Source organism: Botryllus schlosseri, chromosome 8 (genome assembly GCF_051294905.1).
Source record: "Botryllus schlosseri isolate E-star chromosome 8, Bs_hap1, whole genome shotgun sequence".
NCBI lineage: Eukaryota > Metazoa > Chordata > Ascidiacea > Stolidobranchia > Styelidae > Botryllus > Botryllus schlosseri.
Window position 1 is genome coordinate 17,275,839 of NC_137243.1, and position 19,160 is coordinate 17,294,998.

General features: G+C 40.9%; 1 protein-coding gene across 1 annotated transcript; it reads left to right on the forward strand.

The window, feature by feature from the left end:
* Positions 1 to 329: 329 nt before the first annotated feature.
* On the forward strand, positions 330 to 18,936 carry LOC145445106 (uncharacterized). Its single transcript, XM_080323243.1, has 9 exons — positions 330 to 480; positions 881 to 1,001; positions 8,537 to 8,709; positions 8,776 to 8,883; positions 9,580 to 9,676; positions 9,776 to 9,861; positions 9,930 to 9,995; positions 13,881 to 14,039; positions 16,910 to 18,936. Exons 1-9 carry the CDS (start codon positions 381 to 383, stop codon positions 17,164 to 17,166), a joined length of 1,167 nt encoding a protein of 388 aa, XP_080179369.1. The 5' UTR covers positions 330 to 380; the 3' UTR covers positions 17,167 to 18,936.
* The last annotated feature ends 224 nt before the right edge of the window (positions 18,937 to 19,160 follow it).

Sequence of the window (19,160 nt, forward strand, 5' to 3'; positions counted from 1 at the left end):
AAGTGTTTTTAAACATCCCTTGTTTTAAATGTAACCGTATAGGCCCACCTATTTATTACTGCGAATGCCGGTTTAGTATCCAAGCAAGCGCGTGACCGATAACTTCGCTAGCACAAATTAAACAGTTCAGCAAATGTTTTAGAAGGAAGGATTGAAGATATCGGTTGATCGATCAAGTCCTCAAACATAAGTCTTGTCTTGCAACGTATATACGAGTGGTACCGATCCTCATTGAAATACCGCAGGCCCGAATTGCTCGGCGAATCAGGATGGACTAGTTTTCATTTGCAGAAAAATAGATATAGCCCGGAGCGGTTGATGTTCAAGCGACGACCAATATTGAAATACTTTCAATGACCGGAATCGTAGAGTGATAGATAATGATAGTGAGGAGCAGCTGTAATATGGAAGCTGTCGTTGAGCTGATAATTTTGGGGATAATTTCCAGCAACATTGCTTTCGTAAGGACAACTGTATCTGGTACGTGACTGGTTAGATATATATTTGTTTATTCTCATAATATATACAAATATGACATTGAGATTTACTCGCAGTAAACGATATATAGCAATGCATTATGTAGATCTCTTGTCATTACTTCTCGAACAGGTTGAATTCTATTCGATGAAAATTAAAATCAAAATATGTGTAGTGCATATTGCATATAGGCACACATCCAGATGTTACCTACGTTTGGAGATACATGGAGAATTTAAACCCAAACAATTCAAGATGACATACGTTCTGTTGAAATACTGATGTTTCTCGATGTCTATACCGAATCCGTTTAGGCCTAGATCGCGTACGAATTACATCTGGTATATGTCTTATTAGTTATAGATCACCTGGCATTTATGAATGACGGCCTTGCTATATTTAGATCTTCCCAGACCTAAAGTCGGTTGCGGACAATCAATCGTGAAGGCAGAAGCTAGAACCAAGTATATGAAATCACCCGGTTACCCAGAGCCGTTTCCGGGAGATGCAAAATGCGTTTGGGCGTAAGTGTACTTTGTGCTCTGAATTATATATCGGAATCATCAATGGAACTATGAACCGTGCGAATAGTTTTTGAACTTTCGATTCTATGGCGTTTAGTTCAGGGTGGGCAGCCTGTACTGCCCAGGAAGGAAAGGGGGACAGTTTTGGTTGTGCATGATACAAAAGAATGGCGCGAACCTCTAAATCATTGATTTAGACCTGTGGAATGGTACGCACTTTTACGAATGAAAAAATTTGCAGTGCTGATGACGAACGTGGTGCGAATGGTGCGGATGAAAATCGTGAATAAGTGTTACTTTTTCGAACGTGGAATAATTCAAATATACCAAGGAGTCCTATATATCCCTGAAATAAACCCAATAGGAAATTCAAGTGCATTGGCTTCCTAACTTTTGTGGTTGGGACCAGACATGGGGTGATTACTTTATGAATGTAATCGATTGCGATTACGATTACTTCGGAATCACGCGATTACGATTACGATTACGATTACAGCAAAACCAGGAAGTAGTCGATTACGATTACGATTACATTGAAAAAGTAATCACGATTACTCACGATTACATTTGTTTTGCTTAGGACTATAATCTTAAATGATATATGGGAAGGCAATACAAGGATTGCGATGAAAAGGCTTAATGAGATATCAACTTTCTTCATACATCTTGCGTCATTTGCTTATTACGTCATAATATATCAATTGCACAACTTTATAGTGCATGATTTATCGCATCCAACGATTTGCATTATTGCCAGGTCTTTACCTGCCGCGCCCCAAATTCCTTAATAGAGTGGGGAGCGTGCTCGAAGGGGACTCAAAAGTATTTCGTAAACCAACATATATTATAGAGCATTTTCGAGAATTTAATTAATTCTTGTAAATGTTTTTCGAGCTTTGCGATTCAAATATCTCTAGTACAGGGGTCACCAACGCGGACCAAATGAGTCGTCCGCGGTCGCTGTAGTAGTGGTGGCTTTTGGGGTGGGCGAGGTGGGCGGCCGCCAGGGGGTCTGGCCGAAGGGCTCCCCTATTTGGATTATGCGCTTTTTTCAGGGATAATAACGAATAAACATGGAAATCCGTGTAAGGCAAGAATAGGATTCCGTACAGATGTGTCAATCATCATCAAATCTCTGCATTTGTTAGAAACGTACCATATCCCGATAATCATCACGTCTCTGGATGCGGTAGAATTACTTAGTTTTAATGTCGTCTATCTTTGCACACATGAAAAAATAGACATGGCCGAATCCAGCACCTGGCCAAACCTTGATAGATAGATAATAATAACAGATGCGAAAGAGGGGTCTGGGGGGCGAAGCCCCCCATAAGTTACGGATAGATACTTATAGGGCGGCCCCCGGTAAGTCTCGCCCAGCCCCCCCCCTGTCCGTATGGCCCCCACTGCGCTGTAGCAAATATCCAAATGAGAGATTTGATAGTTGAAGCTCGTTTCATATGAGCAGCAGTTGAACATGGGTCGGCCGACGCCAAGGGACATACTAACGCAGTCGCTCGGGGCATTGCTTGTCTTCGCCCACGCGGCGGCTCAACGGGAATCTATATAGTTAATATTCCCGAGTCTAGACGCGGAGATCGGCGCTTCTGCGCGCACTGCAGCAACGCGACTGAGCTTGGAGGAGCTGGTGTGAGTCCCTGCGAGTGAGCGTTTTTTTCTTGGTAAGGGGCGGAAACCCGGCCCAGTGCTCTGATTGTCTTACTCTAAGTGAAGAAATCCAACTGAACATGGATAAACGACGGGAGTAGGCTACGTGGTAACCCGTCGGTCGTCGCAATAATCAGTATACATCAGTGATGAGCGGATAGTGCTTTTCGAGACTCCGAATCCCTCCGACAACTTTAGTGTATGAGGAAAACTCCCTCCGACTCCGAAGAGCTCAATCCCAGACTCCGAGATACTCCGGTGAATCTCGTCAAGTATCCGAAATTGTGGCAAGCATGGTACACGGTACACATGGTACAACATGGTACATGTGATAATATGGTTGGCCTCATAGTATTGTTTACTCTCCAGTCCCCAATTACAGTTCAGATGGCTGATTTTTATGCACTTGGCAATCATTTTTGCATGTTACCAGTCATATTACAACTTTACAAGGTGTCAACTGTCTGTGCTTTGGTTTGTAATCATAATCAATAGTGTATTCTGGTCAGAGCTATCCAAAGATATCGGAGACAAAATTTACATTACTCCGAAATTATCCGATAAAATATCTGTAGTAAACTCCGACTCCGCTACGACTGTCACAAAATCGGCAAAACTCCGCTCCGAATCCACTCCGACTCCGCTCCGATGCTCATCACTGGTATACATTACACAAGAAGTAGCTTTTTGTTTCAAAGCAGTTGGTGACCCCTGCTCCAGTAGATAGCTGGGTTTGAAATGCATACCTGTTCCCCTCAAGAAAAAACATACATAGGCTATATTTTATGGGAACAGGCATTTCGTAGCCGGTCATTACCGCGCCACGATCCCACAACACACCAAAACATATAAGCAGTTTCGGCCAACACGCAACTCCACGGGATGTGATACCAAAGAAATACCTTGGCCGAAACTTAGGGTATTTTATTGTCAATAGCCGCGCTGAGTGGGCGGGACTAATAACTCCTGTCCTTCCAATCTGGTCCCACAATGCAAATGTCACCCGGCGCATCCACAAAGGAATAAAGCCATGACAATTTGTGTGTGCGTCTCACAAAAGATATTCTTTTAGTCTGCTACGTTTGGGCGAGTACAATATCTTGTGATTATACAACGGACTGGAGGTCGCGAATTAACAACATACAGTAATTATAACAACATACCAGATGCTATGAATATGAATTACGTGCCCCAGCTTTACAGGTAAATCTGACACTCGGGGCTCAGAGAGGTTATAAATGAATAGTATATAATGCAATTACCAATATTATTGACGAAATTCACTTTTGAAAGTTGACCAACGGTTGGACAGGGGAATTGCTGTTTTGGCTGAATTGCTGATTCTAGCTACAACCCACGCTAACGTGTCAGGCTATATAAGCGGATGGTTATGGCGGCAGGTCCAAATGCTAAGTAACGAACTATGAAATAACGATTGACGCCCGTTTCAAGTAGTTATATGAGAATAAGATATGGTTAACATAAAAATTCTGCCTTCAACTTAATACATATACAGCGAGCTGCTGTTACGAGAAACGGCTAAGCACGGCTAGGTTATGATATATATCAGCAGCTGTTTATTTGTAATGCTTCGTTGTGGAAACTGCAATGTCTTATTCGACGAGTACAAAATTCCGAATCTTCGTCAGGTGCACGTGCGTACGTAGGCCTCCTGCTCACCAAGCAGCAATGACAAACTGCGTTTAACTAAGCACAACTAAACATTAATACATAAGTTACTATTTGAAGAGCTTCTTGGAGGTACAGAACTTCAATATACAATTAAATAGTATATTCATTATTCATATTGAAATGAACCCGAATATTTTCGGCTGACATTCGTCAGGGGTAATCGTCAGCAACTAGTAGAGAATTGGAAAGAACATTGTATATCAACAATCGTATCACAAAATATGACGTCACCAGCATGAAATTTCGAAAGTTACTATTTGAAACTATAGGCAGAGTGGTGATCAATATCCTGCTGCGAGGTAGCGGCTTCTGTAGTGCATTGATAACCTGATATACACCACGGGAGGTGTTCTTACAACCACACTACAATGTCCATCGCATGTCTGTTTACTATATGTGGATACTTGTTACGCAATGACGAGCGGAGCTAATACATCTGACGTAATAATGAGTCAGTGGCGTTTTAAAACAGACGTTTGTGCTGACGCTAACGTGGTATATTATCTCATTCTTGTTCACGAATATTCAGTTTATGTCATAGTCCTTGTACAAACAAAAAGTAATCGTTCATTCACAAACAAATCGATTAGATATGGGAAGTAGTCGATTACGATTACGATTACTTCGGATTTTTTTCGAATGTAATCGATTGCGATTACGATTACTTCAAAATGCTGTAATCGTCGTAATCGATTACGATTACTAATCGCGATTACCCCATGTCTGGTTGGGACGCTATTCGAATAACTTATTGTATGACTTACAACACAGACTAATCGACACACACCCATGACGCACATACTAATCGTAGCTTTGACAATAGCTACGAATGAATTGATATTTGCGCACTATAATTATTACATAATCAAAAGCCTGGTTCGAAAGCGGGTGTAGTGTCAGGCATACAGTGTAGCAGTAGCAGCACGTCTGAGCCTGTGAAACGCTGCCTTGAATGCTTGACGAAAACGTGAGATCGTCACCTTAGTGCTTAAACTCCTTTACCTAATTCCTAAATCCGATCCTCATCAATAGGTCAATTTTTTTATGACATGTCAAAAAAAGTCAAAATTAGGTCAAAATTGTAGCGTTAGGTCAAAAAATATCAAAATTGGCAACATACTCAAAAGTTTTTACAGCCTGCATTTTGTGTGTATCGTAGATTTTGCACTGTCGGGGAACTTATCATTTGACATTTTACAGCTTGTAGCCGACTCTATGGGCCTACCGTTGTAGACGGCCCATTGTCTGCTCATTGTGAATCATAAACATTCTAATAAAACAAATAGGTTTACATGTTGTTATGCTCAACGTACCGCAATATCCTAACTCAGTGATCCTTTACCTCAGGGGTGGGCAAACTTTTGAGCTCGCGGGCCGCATTCAATATCTGAATCCATTCGCGGGCCGCACTATATAAAATTGGGATTATAAACCAAAACGCAATATGGGTATTTGATAACATAGTGAGGAGAAGGAGATAATATATATGCTTATTTAAAACAGTCTAAACATTGCTTTGATGATATCGTACACGCGTCAGAAACAGTGGCGAGATTTCATAGGCTGGTCGACCTCAATAACCAATTTGTCGAAACTATAGAGATGAAAGTAGGTTGTCCCGATTCTTAGAAACGATTGAAATTTAAATCTGTGAGCAGCGATCCGTTCATAGATTTGCTAATTCCACTTTTGGATCAGTTCCAGGACACATAATACTGACAGCATCATAACCATGTTAGCTTCAAACACGCTTCTACTATGTGTAGATAAAATATAAATACCCTAATCCTGCGCATACAGAGAACGAATCTACCTAAGGCACGCGCGAATCGTTTTTTATAAGCACATCACTGAAATAATTAAAACTGAATGGGCCAATCTGAAATCACACTACTGATCCGAATTATGTCAATCTCGTTTAGGATTTCTGTGATGTGTAGCAAGTGAAACCTTTCAACCTGCGGGGGCCTTGAGATCGGGATGTCGCGCCAGAAATTAAACATAAAAAAATGATATACGAAGTATTCACCTTAGTACAGTGGTTCTCAAACTTTTTAAGACACGCCACCCCACCCCCTTATGATGGTAAAAGAGCTTGCCCCACCCTTACCTAACGGATAGTTATATGGCATGGAAGGTTACGACTGTGGATGCGAGATTTTTAAATATGAAATTCTGACTTAAAAGACAGGGTAACAAGTATGAATGGGATGTAGATCGCGCGAAGCGGCAAAATTTTTTTCAGTTGAACTCAGCTTCGCGCCCATCTTCAGATGCTTTCACCCCCCCCCCAAGGGGGTGGACATCAAGTTTGAGAACTACTGCCTTAGGATTATCATGTTTAAATATACTAAGAAAAATTTAATCAAATCCCAGCTTTAATTCGATTTTTAGTACCCATTTTATCAATATTTTTAATAATTTTCATTAGACTCTCGCGGGCCGCACAGAACAGTGTGGAGGGCCGCATGCGGCCCGCGGGCCGTAGTTTGCCCACCCCTGCTTTACCTGGATGTAATTTACCAATTTTGGTGGGTAATTCAAATTGACGTTTTTGATATGCTCACAACGCTGCACTGGAGTATTTCAAACGTAAATATCAATGTAGGCTAATAACATATATTTTGCGACCTTGTATATATATTTCGATTTACTTAACACACAATGCCTGCTGTGATATCAGAGTAACCATTAATGATTATGAATAACGGGGCCGAATGTATAAGTACAGTGCTAGGTAAATCCAATTTATTTTGCAGTAGTGCTGATCCTATATTGTTGCGCGAACTGACAAATTGAAAGACGTCTAAGTTTAGCTTTACACCCATAATGCAGTAACAATATCGTAGAAATATAGTTGTTAGTATTGAAAAGTGTAGAGGTGGTTTAGTCTAACTCAGTGGTTCCCAACGTGAGCGATATCGCGGTCTAGGGAGGCGAAAATGACGAAGGGGGCGATAGGTGGGCGAAAATGGACAAAGGGGGCGACAGGGGACGAAAATAGCGAAGGGGGCGATGACGCGTTAAAACGGCTATATTGGAGTCATAAGTCGGAGAAATGACCTTTTTTTTTTAGTCAATCCCCGAGAAATTGGTTGCAAAAGTGCAAAATTCGATATCGAGCCGAAAAGTTGACCTTTTTTTTTTAGTCAACCCACCGGTGATTACAGTTTGTATGCCCATTTTTCGGTTCACAAAATTTGGTGGGCGATGATTGGTGTTGAACCTGAAAAGGGGGCGGTGGGTCGAAAAAGGTTGGGAACCACTGGTCTAACTAGTCAGTAAAATTAAGTCTGAAATTATCAAAATGCCCTCGAAGAAAAGAGAGGACGATTTTGGAACCTTTTGGGTTCGCCTTCAAAATGAATGACCAATCTTTGTAATAATGGCATTGAACTTTATGATTAAATTCCCTTGGCTGGGAAGTAGGATTTTTCTGGAATGGTATCTATCAAAACGAAATAAGTTTGCGGTTGACAATTACATGAGAGATGATGTCTATTATCCTCCCCTTTGTCTAGATTTGACTACTGGATAACATGAAAACAGCATCAGCCTTCCCATTGATTTGATATTTTTAACAGGCATTGGGTTTGCATGACTTTGGAAATTATAGTACAGTGGTTCCCAAACGTTAGGAAAATATTTGCTCCAGTTCCCTAGCATTATTTAGATGACCAAGGCTCCTGTCAATGGCCAATATATTGGTCGGTCAATCTGACATAAAACCCCACTCTCATTGTTATTTACTGCATGCGTAAAGTAATTGGCAATGCGAGTTATTCTATATTTTTCAAACATTTCGTTTTGTACTTCTTCATTTGAAGTGGCGTTAGGATGAACTTATGATAACTATCTTCACTTACACTTGAAAAGAATTTTACGACCCTACTTATCGTTGTACTTGAGTATATCAATGGCTAGTTTCGAGTTCGAGAAGATGAATGTTTTATACTGTGTACTTCAAACAGCGTGATATTATTATGCGTAGTCAGGATATAATGTGCTTGCCCGGTGGATGGGGCTGTACATAAACCAAATTTCAGGGGCGCGATGGGAGGGAGCGATAACACGTGATTTGTTCAGTTTAAATACGCTGCCCTTATTTGTACCTGCAATCGTAGGTATATATGGGATGGAGATATCGATTGAAAGTTACCCTTCTTATGATACAGAATCTATGCTGAGAACGGAAAGAGGATCCGCTTGGAATTTCAGAGATTTATTCTCCTGCCCGCAGTCGCGGGAAAATGTCAACATCATTACGTAATCGTGAAATCACCATTTTCAACGCACTCGATGGGACCTTACTGCGGCGAGGTCGGGTTACCAACCATTGTGTCCACCGGTAACCCCTAATTATATATGCTTAACGACGTTGACGCTGACTTACGTTCCTATCTGCATATTGCAGGGAATTTGATCTACGTGGAGCTGCATACACTTGCAGCCGTAACCGCAGACAACTACAAGGGTTTCAATCTTGCATTCAAGGAAACTGTTGAGTCATCAAGTTACGAACGTGAGTGTCATATGCGACTCTTATCCAGAAGTGGTCAGTAACTAAGTATGTCAATATATTTGAATTACTTATTTAATTCTACTACGCTTAGGCCTACTCGAGTTTTTCATACTACCTCCACTTCTACTTCTACGGCCAATGAAGTCAAACTACTTACACTTCCTACATTTTGGACTTTGTCAAGCAAAGAGCAGTATTTAGATAGATCCGCAGCAATTTCAGGAGTAATTGCTAAGAAAACTGCGCGATGCAGATCCTGTATTACGGTAGCAAAAAGCTTCGATAACTTCACTCATTTCCATCGCCATTCCCGCAGTGTTAGTCGCGAAATTGTGTCTGTCAATTTTTAAAACCTGCAACCGGTCATTAATTTCGAAAAGTCTTAAATGTCTTAACAGTACTGTGTTGGCCTCACTCTTGCTACTTCCGCTTGAAGTTGTCCTATGTGCCCCAGAAACTGGTACTTCTCCTTGAGTAGTAATTTGTGGTACTATTCCTACATGTACTTGAGTAACAACAATAACTACTTTGAGCACTTTATATGAGGAAACAAGAAATATAGATCATTTCATTGGTTATTTGTATGCTCAACATGTATGCCCAGGACATAAAATTGGCAGCCTACTATTCGCCTTGCATTGGGAGATTATCAATATATCATTCCAACTATTCATGTCTACGATCACATTTTTTCAGTACGGCCTGATAACTCTGCGGATGACATTATAGCAACAGTGGATCCGGCTACAATGAACATGCTAAGTCCGACAACTGCGACTTTAGCACCGCCGAGGTAAGAATTTTGTGGTTATCATCAATTATCCCGACTTTCGATCAACACTCTTTATTACTCTTATATAAAGATGATTCAAGACGTGCAATTTAATTTCAGAGTCACAAAATCGACTACTAAGCCTTGGCGATTTCGGCCATCCCGCCGCCAGCCGAGTCCAAATCAGGTCCGAAGGACCAATTCAGGTAGGGCGGATGATTCGAAATTATTACTTTTCCATCAACTTACGATGCCCATTATTATACCTATATAGGGCCGCCGGTAAGACCTCCGATTCCCACAGTGAAGTCGTGGAGACCCATGCCAAGAAGGCCTGCAGGTATTTTGCTCAGTATTTGGTATAGGATCTTTGATCAGTGTGTTTGACTTTCGCAAAAATGCTGCAGATGTGTCACTGTGAAGTAAACCTTTTAGACAACCGGTGTAATGATGTTGAAATTTATTTCTTGCGAGTTGCGAGTCATCGTTGCCCAAACGCGTAACAATAATTGTTGCATGTAATCTCGTATTCATGAAATTGCATTGGCACCTAAGGCCAAATTAAGCGTAACCGTCTATCTGCTGTGTTCTTTGAGGCATCGGAACGTGTCTACGTTAGGTGTACAAAATGTATTGTTGATATTGCAGTTATAGTACAAGGCCTATTGTGATAGATGTAGGTATAGTATTTCACTTGCGTCGGTTGTCAGTGTAAAGCAGTGGTTCTTAACCCTTTTTCCTCCAGCGCCCCCTTTAAAAAATTATCGTGCCCTAGCGCCCCCACCCCCATATTGTCCTCCTTTTTCAGGTTTTTGAAAATGTCCTTTGATCACGCCTAAATGCCGTCCTTTTTGGCAATTAGTCCTCCTTTACAGCTTTTAGAGCTAATATGGTGGGTAGTGTCGAGTGAAAATGGCAATAAATGATGCTAAACAGGAAAGCGTGGTTCTAACGTAAGCGACTTTTTTTTTGTCAACCAACGGAAAATCTAGACGAAAAACTGTACTTCGGGAGTAGAGCCTTAAAGTTGACCCTTTTTTCAGTCAACCAACCACAATTTTGTGGTACATTTGACATTTTTTCCTGATTTTACTGCAGTAGCCTATTGTAAGTCTGAAAATTTTGAAAAGGTGTCCTCCTTTCCCGATTCCCAAAAACGGTAATCCTACGTAACAACACTTCCTCAGCCCCCCTAAAAAACACGATTGTCTTGGGCATCCATAGCGTGATAAACCAAATATCTGGGGGCTTCGCCCCCAAGAAACCCGTCGCGTGATTTCGATGGTCAGCAAAGTTTGTATGTTGTGTTGTCGCCCTAGGCGCCAAAAATCTCTATAATGCATTAATGAATAGGTGGTAATTGCGTAAATATGTTGCTATAAACTTTTTATCCTTTCAGCCAACGTAATCAGATTTACCAGTAGCGCTGAATGAGCTGTTTTCTTGGGAAGTGAAAGCCACGTAATAAATAATTAAACATATTCGGGCATGCCCGTTGGTACAATTACTTCATTACATTTTGTTGTTTTGTTACCTCTTGTCCGCTACATCGTCAAAAGATATTGAAACACATAAACGTATTAAACTTAAATATGCACACGATTTAAAATTGGTATTTCTACACTGGCAAATAATTTTTCTCTGATGGATGTTATCTGTCCTGTGGGGTGCAACTTGCGACGACATGATAATTCGGCACGAGCGATTTAAGCACCTATGGACAATTAGACTTATATACATCGAATTTTACGGTCAACATAAGGGCAATCCTCTTCGGCTAAGGTTTTCCCGCTGGTGATCTTTTTGGCACACTTCTCGGAGTCCCATATTGGTCAGAGCTTCATGTCTTCATGCAACGTGGCGTGGTAATGGCCGACCCCGAAATGCCTATTTCTAGGCTTACCATACGTCCTCTTTTAAGAGGATTTGTCCTCTTTTTTGACTTTTTTGAAAGTGTCCTCGGAGGACGCCCTTTTGTCCTCTTTTTTGAGATTTTGTCCTCTTTTTTGAAAATTTAGGTCAGATTTAGAGAAAATTGCGAGTGATATGCCGCAAATTAGCGCAGAAGTGAAGCTCCGGCGGGTAAGCGGTGATTTCAGCTCTGAATGAAAAGAAGACCTTTTTTTTTTTTTTTTTAGTCAACCGATCATGAAGTGGGAAATTTACCGATTTTTGAGAATTTCTGAAAAAGTGTCCTCTTTTTTCATTTCCGAAATATGGTAAGCCTACTATTTCTAATTGCTAGAATTATGCGTATTATTTCGGGGGGGAGTCGTCAAAACATGATGTGCAATAGATGTTCATTCACCGGAATAATTTAGGGGACCCTTTGAGCTCAACAACCCCCCCTCGCGATTGGGGGTTTGGGTTGCAGCAGCTTTGGTCCTGCTAAGAAGTCAAAGTTTCGTCGGTCTTTTCGGGACTCGAGTATTTGAAATATTTCGCGATTTAATAGCGCTCGAGGACCACTCGACTATAATAAACCATATAATAATTGTATGTAGTATATTCAGGGTCAGATCAAGGTTGTTATAACAACAATTGGGTACGGTCTCATACCCTGTGGTTTGAACTAGATGTACACACCCCGAATTCACATCTGCGATTGGCAATACGAGTAAATTAATGGTATTGGATTTTGTTTCAGTGCTTTGCGTGACTAAGTAAGTCAACTGAAAATGGGATGCATATGTCTGCTCACATTGAATCTGGCACTGTCCCCAACTATTATTTTAATATGAATGTATATGTATTCCAAACCAAGCAACTCATATTTTATAACGTTCATGTGAGGTTGTGGACCAGCCACCACACTAAATAACATCATCCTTTTTGATGCGATGAAGAAATATTCTGACGATTTAATTTTGTAGCTCTCGAATACAAGTTAAGTTATTCCTTTCGTGCACAAAGCTTCAAAGCATAAGTAATATACAAGGGCCCCTCACTCTCAAAGAGTGATATACAGTGCCTCCTTCGATATCCACACGCTGTGCGCTGCAGGATATAATACATAGTTCGAAACATTTTGTTGAAAATAGCCCTAGTTAGTGTGACGGTATAGTGTATTAACGGGAAATTAGCGATCTAAAAGTATGCGCAATCCATTTTGCATAAAATAGAATAACCAACTGCATTTATGAAAACATATGTAGCAAACGTCGCCGCGTAGCGCGATCAAAAATTTCGAGATTTGACATGTTTTGTGGAATGGTAATTTGCTCTGAATACTCATTAGGGAAATGTCCTACTACTACATCATCTACTGCGAAGCCAGTTTCCTTCACCGCCCCCCATATCGCCCCCTGAGCCCAGCGCCCCCCATATCACCCCTAAGCGTTTTCGCCACCTTCAAAATCGCCAAGAACCACTGGTGCAAAGTCTCGAAGCTTTGCCTCTGCGCAATTGAGGTATAAGCCTAAGATTGTCCGTATTTACGGCATTTACCATACGGCAGTACGCTACTGGATATCGTACGGTTGAGGCGCTTGATAATAATGATTGCTCCTGATAGCATGCATAACTGATTCATGATGAACTTTATTGCGTTTTTAATGTATTTCCGTGTGGTAGAGTCGCTTTTATTTAGCACTTTGGATCATATGAACTTAATTCGCATTCATTACCAAACATACATTGCGACGTGCTTGCATGGATTTTGGGGATTTATTCCTGAACTAGAAGTAGAGCTAACCAAGGTATTAGGTTTAGCTGACTGGTTACGTATCAAGAATGTCCTCTGCTATATTAGATTACTCAAGATACGAAGTTTATTTCAGACGTTAATGCAAAGTAGGTACAGCAATTTTTGTACTTCACAAACGATAGAGAGGCTTCGTGCATTGTGTACCTAATATCGAGGCGCAATAATGTGGCGCGTTATGTTATTCATTGAATGATAGCCAGAGGTAGGCCTACCTACAGTATGGAACATACAAACGAAACGCCAAAATTAAACATTCTGGTGGGTGTGCCCTTCTCCTACGTATGCTACCAGTCCCATAACCTGGATAAAACAGTCAGTGGTCACGTGAACTATAGTGATTGTCTTCGAGTGATTGTTTTCGGCTAGGATGTTGAAACTATGAGAATGTGATGACAGCCAGCGTCAGCAGAATATATTCTTAACGTTATAGAATACACATGCGGAAGCATAGCCTATACTAGTTTTTAGTAGGCCATGGCAGAAGTCAATATTGGTTTCGAACACGCTTGCGCCTTTCAGGCTCGAACGTGATTCTGCCGACTCCCGCCGAAGCCAACGAGATAAATATGGAAATTATTATCGCCATCGGCGCGGGAGCTGCAGTGGCGATAACTATTGTGATCGTGATTGCGGTTCTGGTGGCCAAGAGAAAGAAGGGTAAATCAAAGCCAGAATCAGGTATTGCTAATGGTCATGGTCATGCTATCGCTTCCTTATGCCCAATGATATGGCAAATAACAGCCTAGACCGGTATGTCTGGTCAGTGGTTAGCGGTCATGTAACAATTATGGTAAAAGTAACCCAGCCCAGACTTGGACCACTAGAAAATTCTCAGCTTTCCCTAAATTAAATTAGAATTAAATTAGAGCTACATAGTCTTTTTTCAAATTAGATTAGAATTAGAATTAGAGAGTTATTATTTCCAAATTAGATTAGACTTAGAATTTCTGAATTTGCAAAAAGTTGAAAATTGAATAAATACAGCGAAAATGACGCTCAGATCATAAATATCAAATCACAGCGTATTCTCATAAAAATGAGAATGGTTAACCTCTGTATATCAAGTTTGTCTCGTTCTGCACTATACCAGGGCGGTTCACCAACAGGCGGGCCATATGCGGCCAACGATCTGAATTGTGATTTTGGAAGAAGGCGATAAACAATTTGAAATGCTGAAATTGATTTCAAGTATCAAATTATTGTAGTTGTTTCAAAATAATCCATTCGCCTGTGCCAAACACCACTATTCCTCACTAGCTGAAATGGCTTCGGCCATGGAAACATCGTTGGAGACTAGATGTTCATTGTTCATATTGCCTTAACGTAAAATGACCCAGGCACTGCCAAGACCGAGACGGCCTAGGGCTTTCCCACACGATCAATCTTTAGGATGAGATAGTCTTTCATCTGGTAACATGTCCGCATATCCACAATATCGATTCATTAGTCGCTGAAAAGCCTGGTCAGGTATCGTGCGCACTGCGCAGCTTATAGTTCAAAATATAAATGAAGTTTATGATCACGATATTTCATGTTTTATATAGCTAGCCTACCTCTGGATCTCACCACCCAGCTAATTCAAAAGCATGCACATAACTTCTATAGATTCTTTATCGGTTATTTCAGCATTAATAGACGCGGATTGGCGATATCTATACATCGAAATAAACTGAAAATGCCTATCATTAGCCTACTGCAGCATAATGTATATATGTCGTTATGTGATAACTCTTCATATATTCCAGCACTTAATGCACAAGTTTAAGGTATATGACCGGCAGAACTGAAAATATATCATGTCTGTTGCGTATTCAAATTCATCCTTGCGTTTGACGCTAGTCCGCAAGAATTCCCTTTCCCCGTTTTCAGAAGCGGTCTTGGGCGGCTTTAGGCATAACTAATACCACCTATTTTAGCATTCATATACAGAAATTGACTATATCTATTCATGGAAACTAACGACAACTGTCTGTTATATTTCTGTGGCATATTCAGATGTCAATTAGAGTCGCAAGAAAGCTAGCTTGGAGTCGCGGTTGGGAATCACTAGTTTAGGCCATTGCACGACAAGGCAATATGTCCATTAGTACCAGCTAATTCTTCCTCCATAGAAGGCTATTACCATGGCCGAAGCCGTATCAGCTGGTGAGGAATACTGATGTTGGTCACTTATTTTGAACAAACGGCAATATCTTAAAACTGAAATCAATTTCAGCATTTCAAAATCCTTTACTTTTACTAAGCGTATTTATGAAATCTCAAATTTGGTCGTGGGCCGCAAAATATGACATTGAGACCGCGTGTTGGTGACCCCTGACATAGAGCTATATCTTTTCTTCACAGCATATTATTGTCATGAGCGTGAGGTCTTAAACAGCGCAGCGGCGCTCCGAATTCACTGTCCGCAATCATAACAACGTTCAAATTCACATGTGACACCTTCCGTTACGTCCATTTATACAGTTTGACACCATAGCCACAATCTTAGCCGGGGCTCCTGGAACTCCAGGGTTTTGCTGAGTCAGTCTCAGGGATTCGGTTGGAGGTCAAGACAGAAGTCACACACTTAACTTATACATGATTCGTAATGACACGCCTGTCTTGACCGTCATTGCATGCGGTTACAAGCAATTAGGTGGTATCAGCAGTCGAATTGTGAATGTTGTGGTGGTACGCAATGTGCATTGGATAAGGCTATGCAGGAGAGGTTAGGGTTAGTAATCGCAACACCTATCTTCTGATCTCTGATAGGGAACAGTAGAAGTCGGACTGATTTCTAACAAATATTCATTATAGTGTTCTCGCTGTTTGGGTAAATCATATTTTAATGGCTTCGTTCTTCTGAACCTCTATTGAGGCACAGGTCATTGTGCACCAGTAATCTATATTTTATAATCTGTTCTATATTAATGTAATACAGATGTATTGTAGTTATGTATAATGTGGTAGAAAATGTGGGATACCCAGTTCGTTGATCAAGACTGGAAAGGGTCACCACTGTCGTTCGACTCCCGATTTGCCCACTTTTTACTTCCATCGTCACATTCATTTGACTTCCGAATGACCCGCTGGACCGCCCGTACTACTTATTCAGCGTCATTTATGCCGAATTTCAGTCGAACCTGTCCATTATCAAAGCTGTAAAAGCTGTAAAGGAGGACGAATTGCAAAAAAGGAGGACATTTAAGCGTCCTCGGAGGACATTTTCAAAAACCTGAAAAAGGAGGGCAAATCCTCCTAAACGAGAACGTATGGTAACCCTATTATTAAAGGATAAGAACCATCGAGTCAGAAGGGGTCATCAAATTCCATTCCTCTTGCCACAAAAGCGGTCGAATAACAGCGATGAAAATCTCCCTTTCAATTTGCACAAATTTTATGAAACATCTACTGGTAGTTATTGCAGTAAGCTACTGGACTTACATGTCGTATCAATCGCGCGTTATCCCATAAGATATATATATTTTTTATTATTTACGGTACGGGGTACGGCATATCTGTCGCCTTTGTTAAGGAAGCTCGTGACTGAATTTGCATAAACCTTTCAGACACGACTGCCAGGGGAGAAAAAGTGGAATTGGAAAATCAAATGCCAGAAGTTCCTGTTTATCCGCATATGGATCCGATGTACTACGGCGGCGAGTATCCGTATTTCTACAACGAATATCAAGAAGCGCATGACGCTAAGCCAGCTTTACCAGGATACTATCAAGACCGAAGGGATGATAGCTTTGCTGCTCCGAAACGTAATCCACGGAGAAAAACAAAGCCGAGAAGAGATCGGCGTGAAAGAAGGGAGCGTTGATGATAACACTTCCGTGAAATAGTCTGTGCGGTAGCGCGCCAAACGAAGCAATGAACAGAGAACATGAATGGTATGCGGATATGGGGTAATGGTTCGTGCTCACCATGTACAATTGTACAATGTACATGTATTCATGAACTGTTGACGAGCTCTTCCAGAACGGAGAGAATGACCACATCGACCGCAGGTGTAGGGGAGATGTGGTACCGATGGATCAAAAATTACAAAATGATCTCTGGCCCTCAAGTCTTCAGCCGAGAATAGCAGATCTTTTGCTGTCTCAACACTTCGATACAAGTTCTACCTATTGCAGACATTTACATGAATATCCGTCTTTTCAAAAAAATATTTATAAACGTTTAAAATTTGTTGCTCGAACGTGTCATCGGTCCCCACCCGGTGGGTCCGAAGGCACACGACCATGGGACCTATGAGACATACGCTCAAAAACTCAAATTAGTTCACTTGTTTTGTTGTGTACTATAAGCTAAGCTACCGCAAGTCAATGAAGAATGTTTCGTCGCGACCTTCAAGAATAAAATAGATTATATCAACTCAAATGTTGGCATAAAATCTTGTTTTGATTTACGCTAAAATTTACTAAATTAATACCACATACATATATTACCCGCAAATCGACATTTTTACTTTCAAATACCTCGTAATAGCGATAAAACACCACAGGTAACTATGATTTACAGCCTATATATATGTAGGCTAGTTTCTGTTGTTAAGTGATTAGTTGGTCCATCTATTTTGCTTGATTTTGCCATGGTACCATAGGTCCCCCACCCCATAAATATTGTAATTGACTTGAAAATAGTCCACTCGAGGATGGTATTGATTAAAAAAATATGTGCCATTATATAGCCTGATACAAGCCCTATACTTCACATCAAAAATTATGGCGGGCTTGTTAGTCTGAAAGGTGATATAGAAAAATGCAAATGTCGATCGAAATTTACTTTACATCCCCTAAAACGTAAATCATTCGTCACTGACCCCATAACTCACGCAGGTCGAATTTTTTTGCACGTGAAGAAAGATTCTGCCAGCATGCAATTGTAGACAAATTCACGGAGTGAAATCATGGAATTATCATGGAGAATTTCTCAAGTATTTTCGGTCCCAGTGATCCATCGGTACCACATCTCCCCTACTATACCAGTGAATCGCCCCATTGGATTGACCACTATTTCGTAAGTGAAATCATATCCTCTTGGAAAGCACGGGTCTCAATGATTGACAATTTGACAATGATTTGACAATCATAATTAAACAATATGTAGAGTAGACCTTCGGAAACGTCATTTCAAGCCAAACGCAAATGTAAGTTATTCAAATGACCAGACTGATGATGACGTTCAGGGCATCTGGTTATTACCGTGTGGGCTACAAGCGAGTATTTTGAACTGACAACCGAGCAAATTGAAATGTTATGAGGTTCGTGAAAAGTGTAGTTTGACCCCTCTCTGACTATTCGCGCAAAAGATATCCATTTGCCTAATTTATTCCATTTCACGGTTTTCGGCTGACTCTCATCAGGAGCGAACACCAGTGTAGCCTGTAACCCCAGATCGCGCTTGATGGTGATTTCGAGTCTTCATGTATATAATCCCTTCCGTCAACAAAGAGAAATATCCGCGCTTTTGCTGATGCATATTTTCTATTGAAAGCTCTAAATACAATGGACAGATGGACTCTAACATGTATTGGCCTACATATCCCGGTCTAAGCTCATGAAATTCTAAAACCATATCTTATTGACAATGTGTGTCTTATATGGGCTTGTTTGTTGTTTTATTTTATTGTATGGATGCGGAGGTAGATTTATGAAATGGATTTTTAGCGGTGAAACTTGAGAAGGAGTTGCCAGCATGAAAGTCAATTATCCCTACCCCCAGGCAAAAGTATAGGAACTATTCGCTGACGAGAAACGAACTCCTCGCGGACCGGACCACAGCTTGCCGACCACCGGGTCGTTTGCGACCACC